Raw genomic sequence first — 21,840 nt, 5'->3', positions numbered from 1 at the left:
TTTTTCCTCCTAAATCTTTTGTACTCTACTCTTGTTGGGTGTGCTGAAGCCTACAATGGAAAGTTTGCTGACAAGGAGTTATTAAAACCCAAAGGAAACTAAAGCACGGAAATTGTACATCTATCCATTTCTTTGGAGTCATTGTCCCATCCAATTTAGATTGTGGATTAAGGCAGAGAGAGACAATGGGCCAAAGACAGAGTCTGATTGTACTCCCATTGACATCAATGAGAATTTTTAACAAGAACAAGATGTAACCCAATTCTGTGCTAATTCACACACACTGTGCAATCTTACTGAGGGGGGTATTTGGCTCAGTGTATTTGGAAAGGAATATATTAACTATTTCTTACAAAAGTAATTATGTTCTACTTTGATACATACAAAACCTACTTTGTTTTATATGGGTCAAGTGCACTGTACAGCTTGGCTAAACTCTCATCCTAACAAGGTGGACTTCCTTTGAGAGAGTTTCTAAAGTTTCACAAAGATTCATCTTGCTGTTTTCTTAGAAGTTTTAGAAGAGAGACCCTTTGGCAATTTGTCTTCCAAGTTTCCTTAAAAGGGCAAACTTCTTGTCTTCTGCAGCAGTAGAGCTGCAGAGTCATTACTGATACTCACAGTGCTTTTATTCTCTGGTTGAAGAGAACAAATAGTAATTTTTAGCTTGAGTTGGTTAAACCAGGAGCCTGCTGCAATTCCTTGAGCAAGACTTTCCAAGCAAGATCTTTCTATCTTCTCCTGAAGACCGTGGCAGACACACACAACTTTCTTCTGCATGCAGGAATCTGTGTGTCTTGAATCCCAAATGAAAGTGACCGTGAGGTTTGAAGACAGTCAGACCTGTCAGTCATCTCTCATCTAGCACATGCGAGTGATCAAATCGCCACAGCTGATTCTCATTCTTGTTACATACATGTAAGGACAAGTCCTTCTCAGCTTCACTCTTCACTGCCTCTAGACATTTACCAGAAAGGATGTGGACAATCATTCCACCCTACAAAAAGACAAAAAAGGGGCAGAAGGAATGGAGAAAAAGTAAAGGACTTTCAATAAAGATCAGAATGTGTATTTTAAACTTCTAACAAAGAAATGCGATCAGTAGGGATCGGTGATTGTTTATTTGGAGTAGTACTTTAAATTTAATGATTACTGTAAAAGCCTTAGGTTCGATCCTGAAAGGTGGTGAGTACCCATAATTCCTATTGAGCCAATGGGAGTTGTACATACTCAGCACCTATTAAGATTAGCCCTTCCCCCAGTGCCTTCTGCTTTTTAGAGGGTAAATGTTGTCCCCAACATAAATTGCTGGGCTATGTCGTGCCAAGATTAACCTAGTCCAATGCTGGGGAAAATGAATCCTCCCCTTGGGAAGTAGAGTGGTAGCAGGACTGCCCCATGACTGCAACTATAATAGACTCAGAGCTGTAGTACCCATGTGACTGCCGTGCACCTGTTCTGTGTGTGGAATAACTGGAAGTTCATCGAGTCAGAGTTTAAGGCCAGGAGGGACCACCAGATTATCTAGTCTGACTTTGTGTATATCCCAGGCCACCAACGTCACCCAGGATCTGCACAGTAAACCCAACAACTGAAATTAGATCAAAGTATTACAGTCCACAGAGGACTAGACTATGATGTGCCACTGGTAGGGTTACCATATTTTAAAAAAACAAAAAGAGGACACTCCACGGGGCCCTGCCCCCCAACTCCGCCCCTTCCCTGCGTGCCAGCCCCACCCCAACTCCGCCCCTTCCCGGCCCGGCCCCACCCCAACTCTGCCTCTTCCCCAAAGTCCCCTCCCCTGAACGCTCCGCCCCCCTGCTCCTCCCCCTCCCCTGCTTCCCACGAATCAAATGTTCGCGGGAAGCCTGAAACAGGCAGGCAGCAGGTAAGTTGGGGCTCGGGCTGGGGGGGGTGCGAGGAGGCGCGGCCCAGTCCGGCCCCCCAGGCCGAGCGGCTCTGGCCCTGGCATCTCCGGCCCGGCTCGGCTTGGGCCCTGGGGCGCCAGCCTCAGTTCCAGCCAAGTGGCTCCGGCCCGCCCCAGCCCCGGCCCCAGCGACTCCAGCTTGGCTTGGGCCCCGGAGCACCGGCCCTGGCCGAGCGGCGCCGGCTGGCGGCTGAGCACCCACAACCCCAGTCCGAGCAGCTCCGGCCCGGCTCCGCTTGGGCCCCAGTTCCGGCCAAGTGGCTCCGGCCCGGCCCCGGCCCTGGGCGAGCAGCGCCAGCCGAGCACCCCCGGTCCCAGCGGCTCCGGCCCGGCTCCACTCGGGCCCCGGTTCCGGCCGAGCGGCTTCGGCCCAGCCTGGCCCTGGCCGAGCAGCGCTGGCCCCAGTGGCTCCAGCCCGGATCCAAGCCCCACGACCCCTCCCTATTTTCCCGGACATGCCCGGCTTTTTGGAATTTCCTCCCGGACGGGGGTTTGAGGACCAAACAGCTGGACATGTCCGGGAAAATCCGGACATATGGTAACTCTAGCCACTGGGAGAGAACAGGCGGGAACGACATGCACCAGTGCCCGAGGCTCCTGTAATGGTAGGGAAATGATTAGGTGATATACACCCAGATAATCCTGGGAAGTGACTCTCATCCACATGCTGCAGAAGAAGGTGAAAAACCCCCAAGGTCACCACCAATCTGACCTGGGGGGAAATTCCTTCCCGACTCCACACATGGTGATCAGTTAGACCTTGAGCACATGAGCAAGAAGCAGCCAGCCAAGCACCCGAGACAGAGAATGCTTGATGCCACCTCAGAGCCCTCTCCCACCCTGTCCAGTGTTCAATCTCCAGCCATGGGCATCTCTGATGTTTCACAGGAAGGAGACAAAAAAACAAAAACAGAATACATTGGCAGCGGTGGGGGAATCCCTTCCTGACCCCTGCAGGTAGCTGTCTGAAGCCTAGCCGCATGAGCTTTTAAGAACATAAGACATAAACCAGTGAGTCCCAGGGCTGCTGAGCCCTGCCCCCTACCATGACAAGCAACCCATCTTACAATCCCACTCATAAATCTGTCCAGATCTCTTTTAACACTTTGTTCTATATATTGTCCTGGAACCTTACTATTTCCCATGCTGCAGATAATTTCCTACCTCGCTGGGTGAATTCCATTGAATTCTTATAGAAGGAGATACTCCTATACAGCAGTAGAGGGGGAATTTTAAGGCCCCACCCTACTCCCAAAAGAGATCCAATTCAAGACAAGCAAGGGGCTAACCCCTTCTTCATGTGCTTCCAGAATCTGGGTCCTCTTGCACCTCTCCCAGCCTGCGTAGCAGGACTTGTACGTGTTCCTTTGGTGTAAGGGTCCTTTGTGCCTACAGAAGTGGGGTGGGGTTTGCCCTTAGGTTAATTTCATAATCACTGGTTCATATATTCCAGGATCCCCTATAAAATAAATAGGTTAGTCTAGTACAGCAAAAATCTAGAGCATGAGGTTCTATAGAATGGTTGCTTTAACTCTTTTTCTTAACGAAATTTGTATAAGGAAGTTGGTGTGAATAAGACAAATAGCTTCACAATACCTTGGATGCAAACTGTGATGCAGTGAAACCACATTCTAAAACTTCTGGTAACCCCTTCCCAACAACTTTTAGACTGTTTTCAGTTAGCCTAGCTTCATGACAAAATCACTACACACCTCCTGGACATCCCATTGTTGCTGGTTATTTTCTGTCTCTTGTGTACAGTTTTGAAGGATAACCTTCTCATGTCTGACATCAAAGCAAAACTGCAGAGCGGAACCAAACCGGATTTCCTTCATACTGTTATATTCAAAATGCTAGAAAAGGAAGGGTTTGTTTGCATTAATAAAGTTGAAGAACATTCCAATTCATTTTTAGTTGCTAGTATCCGAAATCATTTCCTGTTTGTTAACATAAAACTCCAAGATGAATGAAGGAGACACAATAGGCCTGATTCTGCAAACCTATCCTCTTACAAGTAGTCCTTGCACGACTACTTTCCTGGGACTATTTCCATGAGTAAAGGTTTTTAGGATTGGATAATATGTATAGAATAGATGCAGAATATAACATTTGTAGGCAATATTTTTTTTAAAATGTACTCTGGCATGTGGGACATTCCCAGACATCAAAATATGGGAAAAATCCATCTCAGATATTCTAGAGTTGATAGATTTCTGCCCTAAACTTCCTAGTCTTCCATTCCATGCTACTGAAAATAATAAATAATCACTTTGTACTCATAGGCCCAATCCGCATGTGCTGGACAGTTTCAACTACCACTGAGTTCATTCTCAGCATTCAAAAAGAGAAATGAATTTAAAAGTTCAGGGGGAAAACATCTATCTTTGAGTCAATCAGGAAGCAGAACTTTTGCAAACCAATCAGGACGCAAATATTTGCATATACAATCTAAGGTCATGGTCTTATATTTCTTGAGCTTCCAAAACTTCCCCTATCTTTAATGGGAGTTTTGGATGTACACCTCTACCCCGATATAACACGAATTCAGAAATAATGCAGTAAAGTAGCGCTCAGGGGGAGGGAGGCTGCGCACTCAGGCGGATCAAAGCAAGTTCGATATAATGCAGTTTCACCTATAACGCAGTAAGATTTTTTGGCTCCCGAGGACAGCATTCTATCGGGGTAGAGGTGTATAAGGATCAGAGCATAGAGTTCTAATTGTTTAATATTATTCCAGAACTCAGTGTTGTTGACTGACCTCTATGGAGATAAAAAGTAAAAACCTCATTTTTAGCTTGATGTAAACCAGGCTTTCATTTTCGCATCCACAAATCTCTGGACTGAAACACTTTAGTTAATGTAGATGTCTGTGTGTGCCTGCAGATCAAATACTTAAATATCTAAATGACCTAAAAAGTACAAACAATTTCAGGTGAAAAACAGTAGCCAGCTTTAAATATCTGTCATGGAAAACAAACAGACATATCCTAGGAGTGTTGCTGGTTAAATTACACTTTGCATATTAGATGGTTGAAGGAGAAATCATTTTTAAATGAGGGGCAGAATACAGTAAAGCTGTCACAATGATGGTTGGATTTTCATTAGACAAAGACTGCTTACTGAGATTTCATTTGAATGAATGAATGTTTTTACTGTATTGTAAATCATTGCTTTAAATTATTGTACTGTCAAGCAGTGTGCTAAGTAACCATTCTATTATATTAACTAAAATATGACTTTTCCCTTTCTTAAGTTTCCAAAAACTGATTGAAAAAATAACAGTCAAGATCATGAAAATCTTGATATTTACCATTTGCAATAATTCAATATACTGCAGTATTTGTTGTGTGTCAGTCCAGTCATATACATTTCTCATTTTTAGTATAGGGAATACTGAAAATATCGTGGGGTAAATAGTGTGGTGAATCTCAATATTTTAATAGCGTCCAGTGCAGATGAACTAATTCCCAAATGGAAAAAAAAAACATATTTTTTGGATGGGACAAAATCAGCAAGACATATTGTTGCAGTAATTTAGCTGTTCATCATTTAGCCTCTGATTCAAGAAAGTACATAAGCATGTGTTTAACTTGAAAGCACATGAGTACTCTTATTGAAGGCAGTGCTTAAAGTTCGTTAGAGACCAGCTTAAATACCTTCCTGTATCTGGGCCTTAAATTTGATGCCAGTACACATAAGCTTGAAATATACAATACCTGGTTAATATTGTCACCACAAGGAGACAGCTCAATAAGACCTTCTGCAGCATCCCAGGCAGATCTGTAATCTGCACAGAAGCCAACACCAGTGTTGTACAGCTGCAAATAAATATTTATACTGAAATAAAGTACAATCCGTTAAAAAGGAAATGTTTTTTAATTAACTTTTAATGTTGCTTGGGTTGTATCCTTTTAATTGTACATGCCTTGGCTAATTATTCAGTAGGTAGAATCCTTTCACTCATAGGCAAGATCAAATGGACTTGCATATTGAGCGAAACTGAGCCTTGTCAGTAGAGTGACACGAGATCATGCTATTTGGCAAAGTTAAAGTTAAACCTTCAGTTTATAATTAGTTGAACTGGTTGAACCTTTTCCAACCATTTTTTATGGAAAATTGGGATTTTGAGAAAATTGAAATTTTTGCAGAAACTTTCTGTATTCCCTGAAAATGTTTGATGTTTTTGTCAGAAAAACTGAACACCCAAAACTCTCCAAATGTTTGGTTTTGGGTGTTCAGTTTTCAACAGAAGGTCACAATTTTCCACACAAAAACCTATTTTCTGATGAGCTCTAATAATTGCCCTGGTTGTGTATACGGTACTGAATTTAATACAATAGTCACAAGAATGGTTTCAGTATAATGACCATTACTACATATGCTGGTATGTTATGACAACGTGGAATTATATATCATGCTATACAATATCAGGATAACTAGTAGTATATTACATTACAGTTTCTGAATCTATCAAGCGGATGCTAGGGTTACGTCTACACTCTGAGCTCAGGATGAGATCCCCTGCTCATGTACCATACTCGGTCTCACTCTCGTTGAGGCACAGCTAAGCCTTTTCACATTGGGTCAAATTCTGAGATCCTTACACAGTACTTACTCTTTTCTTGGGCAAATTCTCCTTAATGTCAATAGGAACTTTCCTGAGAAAGAACTGAATAGAAACTAAGAGTCTCAGGATTTGGCTCATAAAACTGTTTTATTAAATGTGTGTTTTAATAAGGTATAATTATTAAATGTGAAATCCTATAATTTTTGGGGAGGCAGCGTGAGCTAGGGAATAGGGCACTGGACTGGGAGTCAGGAGAAGTGGGTTCAGTTCCTGAGTTGGTACTTGTTGTGTGATATTGGGCAAGTCACTTTACTTCTCTGTGCCTTTGTTTTCCCTCCAATTCTTTATCTGCCTTGTCTATTTAGATTGTAAACTGTCCAGGGCAGGGACTGTCTCTTACTATATGTTTGTACAGCACCTAGCACAACGGGATTCTGATCTCGGTTGGGGATCTATAGGTACTCCAGTAATACAAATAATAATAATAATTTCCCTCTTACCTTGCCAGAGAATCTTGGTTTGTACTCTGGTGGGTGGAGTTCGGGGTATACGTTTGATATAAACCAATGAAATTTTCTACAGCCCAGTCGCTTTTGCAGCTGAAGGCGCTCGTTGCAATCTGGCTTCTCAGCCTTATATGAGAAAGCATAGGGCAATTGAATGGATAGTAAACAAGTACTAATATATTTGTTTTTGAGAAGCTGGAAAAGAAATATACTGCCCAGGGAGGGCTCAGTTCTGCCACCCCTTATGTACAGCAAGTTACAATTAGTGTCGTGTCTCTTGTTTGCATTACTACTAAAATAACAATTAGTCTGGGGCAGGAAGGGGATTGAGTGTCTCAAAGATGAGACATCGGGTGGGAATAAGGATTTTCATCATCCATAACAAGTGTCATTATCTTGCAAAATCAATAATTCTTTACCCTCTTTTTAACAAAAAAACAAATTCTGCACTAATTGCACTGAAACCAATGGGGCTGTAAGAATTTGTCTTATTGATTGCCATTTAATGCCCTGGCTTTCACAGACCAAAATCTGCTCTTATTTACATCCCCTTTGCAGTGCGGATAAATGAGCCTAGAAGTTGGTCTAACATATGCAGTAATGCTGATCAAATTATATATATAAACAATTGATTTGATTATTTTCCCCATCAATTGCTCATCATATTATGTGAATAATTTGTTTCTGCAGATGCTGTATGGGGCAGGAACCATCATTTTGTTTGTGTGTTTGTACAGGGCCCAGCACAATGGCGTCCTGGTCTAAATACTTTTCAAAGTCTGACGCCCCCCCCCCCCCCCGCAGTTCTTAGCAATCTATTGCACCCTTCTGGCCAGTGATTTACTTATTTCTTCAGATTTTTAAAATTCAGCTCTTGGCACCCACCTGTTGCTTTGAGTGCTTATGCCATACATTAAAAATTGCAACATAAACAAAGGACTGCCCATAAATATATCCCCCTCAGGCCACCCACTCCTCAATCGCCTTCGGGAAGAGAGAAAGATACGGGCTTTGCAGCCTGTCCAGAAAGCTTTCAAGACTGGGTTCTGGCAGACCAAGTGAAGGAGTAAGTTCCAAAACCAAGGACCTCTCATGGAGAATATGCTGCTAGCAGCTCCCTGTCATTTATACTGAGGGAGCGCCAACCTGAATACCTCTGCTAATCCCATCTCTAGCAGTAAATTACAGGGGATTTGTCTCATTAATACCAGTCCAGCAACTCAAATCACTAACTCAAAAGTATCAGGGTCACTCAGATCCATCACTCAAGAGATGTCCAGTGAATCACAGAAATCAACGAGGAGTAAAATTTGTCTGTGGATTCCTTAAAATGGGACAGTACACATGAGAATTACTGGGGTCTAGGAAGCAGATGTCAGCTGGTGTCATTTTGTCATATTAATTACAGTTTAGATTTGGTGCTGGAGGCAGGACTCTGGAGAATACTGTGAAGCAGGTCAGCCTCTAGCCAAAACAATCTGAGATGAAATTGTGGTTATAAGTTTAACCTGGTTTAAAGAAACAAAATAAGCTAAAAAATTGAAAGTGAAAAGATTTATTCATCAATATTAATGTTCATGCCATAGATATCCTGGGCAGAATACAGTTCAGACCCAGAAAAAATAAATTCTGAATGGAAAAAAATGTATAAAGCAATCTAAATTGGGGTTACATTTTTTAAAAATTACCTAGTAGGAGTCAATGTTCAGCTAATATTGCCTGGATTTTTCGAGGGCCAGTAGATGGCCCTATTTACCGTATCAATTCAACAAATCACTCAGGGACAAGACTATTATGATGATTGCAAGTAAATGCACTGCAAATTATTTCATTCATTGCCTGTATGGATTAAAACACCATGCTATACTGGCACAAAAATACTGTGTGTGGAAGAAGGTAATAGATTACCTTACAAGCTGTTAGGCTGAAAAATCTACCATTGTTCCTTATCCAGCCTCCCTTGCACCTTCATTGTCACTGTTACATATATTGAACTTGCACTTCTGTACTTTGGCACAAACATATCACCATGTTGCCCTCTGATTTTATTTCAGAGACCATTTCTCAGGCCTTTTCCTCATCAATTCTCTCTCTCTCTCCCCCCCCCCCCCATTTTAACTGGTTATTTATGTTAGCTGACCATGAATATCATTTGAGAGTATTTCATATTTGTGAGGTAATAACAGTAACCTGGACAAAATAAATGCTGAGGCCAAAGGCAAAGGTTTTGATAGCAAATAAACTTCAACACTGAAGGGTTTACTAGCTCAGGATAAAGTTATTACCTAGTTAACAAGAAGCGCCTTCAGTTAATTATTAAGTACAATAAGAAACCAGTCATTGATCTCTGCCAACCTGGGCTCACATTCTCCTCTCAGTTACACTGCTAGCTCATTGACTCAAAGAAACTGCAGGGATATAAATTAGATGCCAATTTGGCCAATGGGGTTCAAGTCCTGCAATTTAAGTAACAAGAGAAAAATCAGATGAAAAAAATTAGTTTGATACAGTCTCAAACTTGTCATAAAATTTAGCACGATTGGGCAACTCAGGACTGCAGCAACTGGGGTTTGGCAGGTCAGGATTGAAATGCAGTGCCAGAATTGTTTGAGGAAACCCATACAGTGCTAAGTGCCAACCCACGCACTGCCTAGCTGTAGCATTCTCATCAGTCTTCAGTTTTGTAAGCACCGCATTTTTAAATTAATGACATCTCTCCTTTACTGAGTCTACTTTTTCACCTGCTTGCTAAAACTGCTCAAACTTCTGACCTACCAGTGAGTGGAAAAGGTTGCTGGTATAATGAAATGTACCAAAGCCAAAGAAATAGGGCAAGCAGCAGCATTGTCAACAACTCTGCTGTTTAGATTTTAAGGCATATTTCAGTCACAGTGCTGAATCCAAACAGCCACCAGCTACGCTATGGTTGTGGAGCATGCTGAGTCACTCCAGGAGGATTTGTGAGTAGTGATGCTTTGCCATTCTGGTTCCACACCCTAACTGCAAGACAGAATGGCAGCTGGTATCCAATCCTCTTTTCAACGCATCCTTATGACTCCTCAAATGAAAATCTAATTGGTGTATAGTGGTTGGGGTGTCTGTTGCTCTTAGAACTTTTCTGTGTGCTTCACTCTAGTTTTGTGAGAATACAGCCAATTTCTTCTGGACAACCATGAGCTAAACAAGACGTCACCTTTTCAGTGAGTGTTATACCTTAATAAACACTTTCCTAAATCTAGTGCACTGGGTGTCTGTTTCTCTGCAGACAAAATTATTTCCTCTGGAAGTGGCTAAACAATAGGTGGGATGTTAACAGACAGCATTAATCAGCTACAAAAAGAAAAACTCTCTCTCCTCCCCTTCCCCAAATGGTAAGGATTTACTTTACTCCTTCCTGAGATGGACCATCACTTATGTCTTTACTTTACTAATTAGGAATGCCGCTGTGTCATGCTTGTAGAAAATCTCTTTAAAAGAATCCAGCCAGGTCTCTGCTATTCGGATTTTGTTCCTCACTGCAGCCTCTTTGTTGGGAAAAGTGTGCGGGATACGATTTCGATAAATGTGCCCCACCCGTGAGCATGGAAGGATTTCAACAGAACCACCACAGAGCCATGCCTGTAACACAGATGAAGACAAAAAGGGTTCTAACATGGTGTATCCGCTATGCAGGCAGTACATCGCTATCAACACCGTTTAGCAAATGGTAAGTAACCTAGATGTGCAAAACAAGGTGAAGTAGACACTGACACAAGTAAAAAATCTGTTCTGGACAGTAGCCTTGTGGGTTCATTTTATCTGATAGCAATACTGATGGGGTCAAATTATGGGTGCCCCAAGGAGGAGGCCATCAGAAGGAGGAGGAAGTCCATTCTCCCAGTACATCCATGAAGGAGGCTGCTTGTGTTCTGAGGCCTTATCTAGACTAGGATTTGGAAGGTGTTAGCTAACATGTATTAACAGCCTAGTGTAGACAAGGCAGCGTGTCTTTAACATGTGTTTAACTTGTTGATTTACTCAAGCCTTAACATTAAACGTTAAACGTGTTAAAGACACACTGCTTTGTCCATTCCGGTTGTTAAGATTCTGCAACTAACACTTTCCAAATACTACATATATGATAGGGTTCATTTGCAAAATGCAGCTTTCAGAAGGTGCTAAAAATATTATCCTTTCATGAGGTGAGGGTCAGCCGGTGAGACTTTGTTTTGATGACATACTGCTTCTAACTTAGTGGTTCTGTGTGTTGTCACTTGATATCTTGCTGGAGAACTCTAGGGGTAGATTTCTGTGAGAAAACAGAAATTTCTCTCCACCTGATGCAGTTTTATACTAAGTTTTTATTTTCTAAGTTGCCTCTGGGCTCTTAAATATTGTTCTCTTCAACACACAATAGTTACTTGACATTTCTATTCAGATTCTTACCCTTATGGATAATTCTAGGTTTTCTGCCCCCCATAGAGTCATGTCGGAATCATAAGCACCAATATTTTGGAAGTAATGTCGGTCCATTGCCACTACTCCACCAGGCACCACAGGACTTCTAGACAAAGCACAGTTTAAAAGTGAATCTTGCTGCAATTTAGGATGGAGAGTTAAACAGAGAATGAGATTTACTCTGATCATGGAGAGGTCTCTATAAAACAATGTATGATCCTGTGGTGGGCCTTACAATCACTGAGAGGGTGGCAGGGGAATTTTAAAGTGTGAACTGTGTTTCTAGTTTAAAGGGTGTGTGTGTGTGTTGCTTTCCACTTGATTTTGGGACTTTGCAATGAGCCACTTTGCTGTTGGGAGAGAGATGGGGCTCAGGCTATTTCTCAGTGTAATTTATTTATTTTACAAATGTACACAACTGCTGTTTACTTTAAATGGAGATGGCCAAAACTACACTTGCAAACAAGACACTATTGTGTAAAGCTCTGCAGACAAGAAGCTGCTTCCTTCCCTCTGACCCTCTTGCTCTTAGCACCCTCTCTGTTTTTGAGTCCTGCCCTCAGTCTTCCCACCAAGGATACCCTTTACCCTAGATTTTAGGGCTTACCTACAATTTTCCCATGTTTGAACATGGTTATGAAGACCTGAGTTAGCTGACCTGATGTTGGCCATAAGTTTGCGGTCAGCGTGGACCGGCCAAGCGATGTGCCTGGCATCGAGTCAACCAAACTGTGGAATCACTACAGGCTGCTGCTCCTTTGATCTCTCAATAGCTGAGTTCTGTCTCTCATGTTATCTCTTCCAACATTCCCCAGCCCTCTGTGACCTCCAGTCCATTCATGTCCATGACTGCTCTTCTACACTCATTCCCTCCCCCTCACCATTCTCCCTGCTCACTCCTCTTTCTCCACTGACTCTGTTGCTGAATCCCTTCTCTCCTCCACCGTTGACTCTTTTCTCCTTCTTGACCCCTATTGTAAACCTTTGTCCTACTAACCCCCAACCCTGGCTCACCTCAACCTCCAATTTGTCTGGTCTTGATCCGTGCCACTGAATGCTCCAGGAATCATTCTGATTGTTGCACAGACTTCTTCCACTACATATTTGTTCTCTCTCCCTTCATTTTGCCATTTTTCTTGCCAAACCAGCACTACACTGCCACCTTCACTGCATGACTCTGTCCTCCCCCAATTCTCTGTCACTACTGAACAGACCACCATCCTCCCTGTCACTCAATAAACTAGGTCTGAACTTCAACTCCTCCCAGTTCGGACACTTCTAGGTGATATCCAAATCTTGCAGCCTTTTTTCTCCTGCACAATATTTCCAGGTTCAAATCTTTTTTCTCTGTTCACCCAGCTAAAACCTCCCCCAGATTCTCATCTCAATTACTTCAGACATTCTCATCACCTACTCCAGGCCATAAAAATAGAACAGATAAGATGATCCTCCCATGTTGATCTGATCACATCTCCCCATTTGAAGCCCTCCTCTGGCTCCCCATTGTCTACCTCCATTAAGCTCAAACTTTTTGTGGCCGCCTTTATGGCTCTGCATAACTCTGCCACACTTTATTTCTCCCTGCCTGTCCCCCCTGCTCCACCTCAGTCATCTGCTTCTCTTACCGCAATTTCCACACTTTCTTCTACTCCATATGAAATCCTTTTGCTTTCAATTTGGAGTTAAGTGTCTAAGTATCCTTGAGGATCTGGGCCTAATTGAGTCCATCAACTATTAATCTATTTCATTTATCGCATGACTGACTTGTTCATCTCTATGGAGGGAGGGAAATAAGGAACTGAAGCTGGAAATTGGTACAGGAGAAAGAGGCAAGAGAGGAATTGTTGAGTGAGGGTCAAGGGATGGGGAAATTAGCATATTTTTAACTTATACACACAAACACAAAACATATCAACATGTAATTAATAAGCCATGTGACTATCATTATCCTAATAACTTTGTATGTGGCATCTTCCCCCCCCTTTCTTTTCAGTTTGCATAGGTGCTAGAACTGGGGGTGCTGCCACACCCCCTGGCTTACAGTGATTTCTGTTAGATACAGGGTTTACAATTTGGTTCAATGGTTCTCAGCACCCCCACTCTACAAATAGTTCCAGCATCCCAGTCAGATTGTACATTATTTGGATCTGTGTCTGTGTCTGGAAAGCACATGCAATAACGTAGGCTCTATTGTAGTCTAATAATATTATTAACAAATTAAAACCTACTGGATATGTAAACTTAATGTAAACCAATGACCCTCTCCTCTCAAAAATTATGAGCCAAAAAAAACCATGAATGTAATCCTGTCTCTTCTCAATTAGCTGGAGGGTGTGTTAGATTTTGTGATTGTGATTTGATTCTGCGGACATGAGAGTAAGCATATTGGCTGATGAACTGTTACCTGATGGGGCTGATGGCAGACTGGCGTACCTTCTCTTCATGCTCTGGCAGCGGCTCCCAATGGAAATCTAATTTCCAATCAAAACCACCTCGTTGCAGATCCACAGAGTGATAATACTGAAAAGTCTTCCAGTCAATGACATCTAGGACAGGGGAGACGATTCGATTTCTGAAAAGAATTTATTTTCTTTTGAAAGCCAAGTTGGGGAATAAGTTGACAGTGTGTTAGTAAACCATTTGTTCTAGGATTTGACCCTGAAAGGTGCTGAGCACTCCTGTGAGGTACTGATTGCCCTCAACTCCTCTGCTGATGGGAGCTGAGTGTGCTCTGCCTATTGGAAGATTGAACCTATAGTGAGTAAAGTAGGGGACACTAATTTATTAAGAATGTATAAATCACAGTCATTTCACTGTTAATTTGGGTCTTATTTTGGTTGCACTATAAAAATGTACAAACACAGAACCAAGAGATGTCCTTGCCCCACAAAGCACTTGCACTGGGTCTTTTACACAGCTGGACACATTCTGCCCACTGTTCTGCCTTCCGATATCTCAATTGCATAGACAAAGGGTCAAATTCTGCCCTTGCAACCTCCCTGGTTTCAACAGGGTTTCATGGGTATGACTAAGGGCAGAACTATTCCTGAATAGTGGAATTTAGGAGGTGTATTTTGCTTATAATTTTCCATGGACTGGTCATTGGAAGAGATCTATTTTTCATCTGGTAAGGTCAAATTGAAAACACAAGTGTTCAATATATAGTATATTTATCCTTTTTCTGTACTATATTATAATGGTTGCTTTGTAACAATCTGTGTAGTTAACGTATCCATTTTAACTCCCTCTTAGCATATACTTGTAATTTTCTCACCACTGTACTGTTCCCATATATCGTCTGTCTGTTATAGCCAGAATAGAGCCCTGACCCCATGGGCATATATCCTTTAATTAGTTTCTAACTTCAATTAAATTGGGATTTATCTGAATATTCTGTATTTTTCCATGTCAGACATCTCATGATGCTTAACAATGTGCCTCATGACATCCTGAAATTATCAGTAATTCAGAAAAGAACAAATTCCGTGGTATCAAAACCTTCTGTTTCCTAATCAATGGTGCATGACATTTGGAAACCATCTTAATAGTTCAACTGCTACAGCATTACAGATCTGAGAGCTGCAGCAAAGAAAGCTGTTTGGAAGAGCAAAGTAACCCATTTCTGCTCTATTACTCAGGAGCTACTCCCATTGACTTCAGTATAATGGCTTGTCTGCACAGGGAAGCTATTCCAGAATAAGGTAGGGTATGCGTATAAAGTGGGACTAGCTGTTGTGGATTAAAGTAAACCAGAAAAAGACACTGTTATTCTGCAATAAGGCTAGGTCAACACTACCCGCCTGAATCAGCAGGTAGAAATCAATCTCTCGGGGATCGAATTATCACATCTCGTCAGGACGCGACAATCGATCCCCGAATCGACGCTCTTACTCCACCAGCGGAGGTGGGATTTTGCCGCTGTCCTCACAGCGGGGTAAGTCGGCTCCGATAGGTCAAATTCAGCTACGCTATTCGCGTAGCTGAATTTGTGTATCTTAAATTGACCCCCCCCCCGTAGTGAAGACCTGCCCTAAGAGTGTCCAGCTAATCCAAAATAACTCAGTGTGTAGACAAGCCCTATGAAAAATCTGGCCCTCTCTGTGTAGAAAGCAGCATGTTTTGCCAAAGAGACACCAAGGGCATTCTCTTTAAAAGTTTTAGCTCTGCTGGTCTGAGATCATTCTTGGGAGAAGCTGAGTTTAAATACACTCCAGCCAATAGGGAAGGATCAACACCATAGTCTTCAGTATCCTGTTATCTGTTCACTGTTTGCCATGGCAATGAAAGAGAAACTGATGCCAGTTTTGGGAGCTGGCAACTCTGCGTGATGTTTGTATGACCTTGGCATATTTTTGCTGTATTTATAATCACTATAGTGATGGTTTTCAGTGAAAGTAGGGAGGGACTCAATCCTTTTTTCTATTACTGTTGTCATTTCACTAGTGAGGATTTTAGAAACGTGTGGAGAAAAACTGTCCATGGGTCTTCAATGGCTAGAGGGGAGTTCAAGTATTATGTAGAGTATAGTTAAAACTGCTCAGTCTCTCCTTTGTTCCATAGTAAGAAAACAGGGAGTGTCACCTGATGAGTTAAAAGCAGGTAGATTTAAAACAAATTAGAGAAGATACTTGTTCATAAAGGAGTATACCAGCCTGTGGAATTCACAATCATAGGGCTCAAAGAGACAAGCACTGGATTTATAAACTAGATTAGATAATTTTATGACCAATTATAACATTTGTAATCATACAGGTTAAGACCAAATAACTCATTGTCATGCTTCAGGGCATAAGCCAATTGCAGTAGGGGTCAGGAAGGAATCTCTCTATGACAACGTTGCGCAATCAGCAGGGAATATTCTGGGGTGGTGGGCTTCACTTTCTTTTGAAGCATTATTATACTGTATAGGCAGGCTATATGTTTGTACAACACCTAACATAATAGAGTCCAATCCTGACTGCAGTTTTATGGTATTACCATAATACAAATAATAAAGATCAAATTCTCATTGGATCCCTTGATGATATCCTGAGAGATTTCCCTGTATTCAGGATGACACCATTCCATTCAAATGAAAGCCAATAGAAGTCTTTCCAAAGAAAGCTGGTGTCAATCCTTGTTCTCCAACTGAGAAAACCAGGGAAAAGGAAAGAGGCGGAATGAAAGTCACCACCTTCTTCTGGGATGTGCTAAAATTGAACACAGTTTACAGCTGGATTTACTTAATTGGTTCAGGCATGCATTTTTTTGTTTGTTTGTTTTTGTTTTACTAAGGAATAGCCAGATGAAGCTAAAAAACATAATACATCTTGCATGACTACATTTCAAAACATAAAGAACATCATATAACTCCAATACAAGTCAATAAAAGTACAATTTCAATGGCAAGCAATAGCAAAGTATGCACCATTTACAGTAAAAATTACTACTGAGGTCCTCCTCCAGCACAAACACCGCAAAGCCTCTTACAGCTGCCTGGGTGGAAATGGGATTGATGATTATAATTGGAACTAGACACTCCCGCTTCACTTTGCTGCTACTAGATGAACACACTCTAGTCTATTGCTTCTAGTCTAAATATTCTTACATAGCTAGAACTGATAAACTAATTGTAACATAGTTTATTTTAGAATAAGATTTCATTTTTGAGTGAGAGAGATTAGGAAGGGAAGTATGAATGGGGAATTATTTAGAATAAAAAATTCAAAGATGCTTAACTAGGAAGGCCAGATTTTTATCTAATGTATAGTTGTGTAAATCTAGAACTGTGAGTTTTCAACGTTTATTCATTTTGAATGGAGATGCGGACCCCTTTGGAAATTCAACCTGTGGTCTCTGGATCACTACCATAGAAGTCTTAGACTGAAAACTGACTGAACAGAATTCAACTATAAATGATGAATATGCTCAGCACAGCATTTGACACAGCAGGAGACAAGGCGCTAAACAGTGGGCTTCTCTAGTAATGACAATACTTCCAGGTTTTGACTTGTAGGTGGGGGTATTCACATACCCAATGATTGATCAAAAAAATGGAATGCCTTTTGGGGGATCTGAAATTTTATTTTCATGGTCACCTTTCCTGACCTCTTAGACATAGTCTGTGGACCACCAGGGGTCTGCATACCACAGGTTAAATACCACTGATCTAGAATAACTGAACTGAAGTAAATATTGTCACTCTGGATTTACACTGGTATAACTGAGATAAAATTCTGGATCTAAGCGTCTGATATTGGCATAATTCTTCTACTATTATATTTTCCATTCATTTACATCTCATCCTTTCTGGATCTAGTTCTAGTTGCCAATATCAGAGCCCAATCCTCCAATAACACTTTTGACTTCAATGTGATTGTTTGTGACAATAAGCACTAAAACCAGTAGTGTTTTCAGGAGAGGGTTCTTTTTTTTTTTTAAACTATATGTTGTTTGTTTTTAAATATTGGACCCAGACCTTCAGTGCTATGCAAACAAAACTTCTGCACCACCTGGAATGGGCTCAGCCAATCAGAAAACCAGAATCAAACCAATCTCAACCACCAAACCAGGTAAAAATGTGCTTCCAAAACAACCTAGTATTCTGAACATTTTGCACAATTTAGCCTACTCTCTTAATCTGTCAGAAGCAGAGTAACTGAGGCTGTTTAAAATTTGTTCAGCAATGGAAAGATTGGTATAAAACTAAAACAAGCAAGTTTTTTAAAAAGGGACTTTTGGATAAGCATTAAATAAAAAGTTTGCATGTGGAAAATTATGGAACTGAAGACAATTGATGATAACTCATTGGATATGCCATATTGCACCTTGCCTCAGATTCTTCAGTAAAAGAACCAGTAATCTGTTTTTCCAAATGAATTATATGCACTACAAACTGATATCTGTGTTTTAAAAGTATTACTCTATAAATGATAACACACCTTCAGAATTCCATGCTTTACAGGGTTTTAAGATACCATTTAGAAATTTAAGAGTCGGATCCTTAGATGGTATAAATAAGTATAGCTCTATTGAAACTGGTGCTGCACTGATTTACAGCAGCTTAAACTTCAAATTGTTAGAAGTTCTGATCATAAATAAGGAATCTAGCAGCTTTAATTTTAGTAAAATTAATCAATAGCCAATTCTTATTTTAATCAAGTGTTGCCTTATCTTTCTTGTGATATTAAAGTATCCTTTCTAAAACATCTGTTTTCTGCATGTTCAGTGGTGGATTTAGTGTTTGCATGGCTAGAAATGCACATTTTCAGCCAAAGGTAATTGAAAGTTGGAAGATGTTGCTTGTAATTTGTTTTGTTCTTAATACAGTAGCTGGCAGACAGTCAGCACCTTCTCGGAACTTTGAAATGAAATGTTCACACTGGCAGACAACTGCTAATTTTATTCCATGGAATCTGAAGAAGCAGGGGTGGAGGGGGGAGGAAGGAAACTCAAAAAGAACTGGCAACAATGCTTTGTCCAATGTGAGTGGGGCATTATTAATTTGTGACTATTTCAAATGCCTGGAGCACATGAGACCTACAAAAAAGCAAACAAACATAACTTCCTGTTTGGGGATTTCTAAACCAAATACAATTGCAAATGAAATGTTTTCCCATTACCCTTTACATAAGCTGTGGACATTGTGTTCTTTTCTTGTAAAAAATATGAATAATAAGAGAAAAATAAGAATTAATTAACCAATCTGCTTAAAGTTTCATATACTGTAGACTGCTTTTAGAAGGGCTTTGTATTGATTTGTACCATGCTTTGCTGGGAAAGGAATAGATTGTTAAAATGAGCACAGGTAACGAAAACAACTGTAAAAATGTTCCTATTGTCCTCAATTCACTCTCAGAGTGGATCTTTTCCTACAAAAATAAGATGGCTTGGGAATCCAAGCTACATGTAGACTCTCTTGCTCAGGCCCAAATTTGGGGCAAGCATCTGCCTTTGGGCACTGTCTGGGCACCTGCATTTCCACTGAAATCACCTTGCAGGATAAGCTCCCAAGAAAAATAATATTGCAGAAAGTTTTAAATGAGGTGGAGCTAATAGGATTAAAAGGAAGCTTCCGCAAGCAGAAATGGCTAAGGCCATGGTTTAGCAAGCACTTCAGCATGGGCTTAGCTTAAAACACATGAAAAGTCCCTTTGAAGTCAATGGTTCTACTCACATACTTAAAGTTAAACATGTGCTTAAATGCTTTGCTAGACCAGGTCCTAAATCAATATTTGTTTTTAAAAATTCCAGAAAATCTATTCCCGCTGTGGCCTACAAGTCTCTTAGATCAACATTTTCAGGTTTGGGTACTAGATATCAAAATCCATATTAATCATTGCCTAAATCAGTGGCCTGATTTTCAGAGGTGCTGAGGTCAGTTGGGAGCTGTTTGGGTGCTCTGTACTTTTGAGAATCAGACCTCTTTTTCATGAATCGTGCCTAACTTTAGCCACTCATATTTGAAAATCTTAGCTTTCGACCTTAACTTCTCTGCTTCAATTTCCCCACCATTTCTAAAATGTGAGAAATACTTATCCACCTTTGTAAAGGGCTGTGAGATCTTCAGATGAACATAGTATATAAGTGCAAAACATATTAGTGAGTATTATTCTAGACAAGTGGAGGGCATGAAAAGAAGAGCAGGAAGAGAGACAAAGTCTGTGATGTCAGCTACATAGTTGCAGGGGACTAAGTATGTGCAAGGTTTTAAAAGTAAGGTCAGTGTTGAACAGGATACCAAAATGAATGTCGAGCTAGTGGCATTGTGTGAGAATGGGAGTGATGAGTTCGTGCTTCTTTGTGCATGTGAGAAGGCAGGCAGCAGTTTTCTGTGAATTTTGGAATCTGGAAAGCTGGGATTTGCAGGCCCTACAGAAGGGAATTGCAGTAGTTGTGCTGAGAAGAGATGAAGACATTGTTTGATTTTTGTAGAAAATATTTACATTCTTCATGCTAAATCAGCATAAAACTAACACATGCACAGAAATCTTTTAAACAATAGAACCATTTTTGCCTGATCCTGCACACCTGGCAAAACTCTGATTTCTAACAGCAGCAAACAGACAATGTGGCAATTTTCAGTGGCTGTAGTAATTCTTGATTATATTTAACAACAATTTTATAAATAATTGGTGATCTACATTGTAGAACTAAAGAAGGAATCATGGAAGCTGTTCCATACCCCTAATGTATATTTTCCAGGTCTAATATATCTTTTTTTAGATGAGGTGACCAGAATGACACACAGCATTCAAGGTGTGGGCATACCAGGAATTTATATAATGGCAATATGATATTTTCCGTCTTCTTATTTATCTCTTTCTTAATGGTTCTTAACATTCTGTTAGCTTTTTTGACTGTTGCTCCACTCTGGTTTTCAGAGAACTATCCACAATGACTCCAAGATCTCTTTCTTGAGTGGCAACAGCTTAATTTAGACCCCATCATTTTGTATGTATACATAATTTGGGATTATGCTTTTCAATGTGCATTACTTTGCATTTATCAACATTAAATTTAATCTGCCATTTTGTTGCCCAGTCACCTAGTTTTGTTAGCTTTGGACTTAACTATCTTGAGTAATTTTGTATCATCTGCAAACTTTGCCACCTCACTGTTTATCCCTTTTTCCAGATCATTTATGAATATGTTGAATAGCACTTGTTCCAGCACAGATCCTTGGTGGACCCCACTATTCACTTCTCTCAATGATGAAAACTCACCATATTCTCATTATTCTAACCCTTTGTCTCCTATCTTTTCACTGCTGCACCGTTTCACAGTAAATCTATATTTATGGTTCAAATAATTCATCCTAAACAAGTCTTACTTGAGGGTGTGTGCACATGGTAATTATTTTAGGAAGATTTTTTAGTTTCTGGGAAAAGAATTTTGATAAGGTTATCAACTAAAGCCCGAAAACCAAAAAATAACACAAAGTAGTCAAGTACCCCTGCTAAGTGAATTCAGTAATCCAATAAGGTGTATAGTGATCCTTTTTCAATAAGGATGGAAAGATTCTATAATAATCTTTCCTTTCTCTAGCGCCTTTTATCACAAGGTATTCCAAAGGACTACATAACCTTAGGCAGGATGTTCTTCCCAGTAAGCCATAGGCTGGTGACTCAGGAGCTCTGGGTTCCATTCCTAGCTCTGCCACAGGCTTCCTTAGAAAAATTCACTTCACTTCCCTACTTCCTCATCTGCAAAATGGGAATAACAGTGTTTATCTGCCTCAAATGGGCATTTGTAAAATCCTTGAAATCCTTGGGGAGAAGAACTATGTAATCAGCAAATAATATTTTACATTCATAGACGGAGCTGGCAGTCACACCTATAGTTTAGCTTGCCTAACATTCTCCTATTGAAAGTGACCTATAAGGAGCACTTTGATGATCCCCTGAAATGTAGCTCCCTCT

The 21,840-nt window shown here is 40.7% G+C and overlaps 1 protein-coding gene across 2 annotated transcripts in view; it reads right to left on the bottom strand.

Moving 5' to 3' along the window:
• Positions 1–2: 2 nt before the first annotated feature.
• The window catches only part of GALNT15 (polypeptide N-acetylgalactosaminyltransferase 15), a 35,733-nt gene continuing 13,895 nt past the window's right edge, over positions 3–21,840 (bottom strand). For both annotated transcript variants that reach the window (XM_034760732.1, XM_034760733.1), the window contains 7 exons: positions 13,845–14,012; positions 11,429–11,546; positions 10,427–10,621; positions 6,998–7,129; positions 5,647–5,748; positions 3,643–3,783; positions 3–997 (listed from right to left, as the gene is read on the bottom strand). In XM_034760732.1, the coding sequence (XP_034616623.1) occupies positions 851–997; positions 3,643–3,783; positions 5,647–5,748; positions 6,998–7,129; positions 10,427–10,621; positions 11,429–11,546; positions 13,845–14,012 (1,003 nt within the window). In that variant the 3' untranslated portion in view covers positions 3–850. The remainder of the gene's footprint in view (positions 998–3,642; positions 3,784–5,646; positions 5,749–6,997; positions 7,130–10,426; positions 10,622–11,428; positions 11,547–13,844; positions 14,013–21,840) is intronic.

This window comes from Trachemys scripta, chromosome 2 (genome assembly GCF_013100865.1).
Source record: "Trachemys scripta elegans isolate TJP31775 chromosome 2, CAS_Tse_1.0, whole genome shotgun sequence".
NCBI classification, from domain to species: domain Eukaryota; kingdom Metazoa; phylum Chordata; order Testudines; family Emydidae; genus Trachemys; species Trachemys scripta.
Note: the sequence above shows the minus strand (reverse complement) of the source record. Positions and strands in the feature narration are given on the sequence as shown.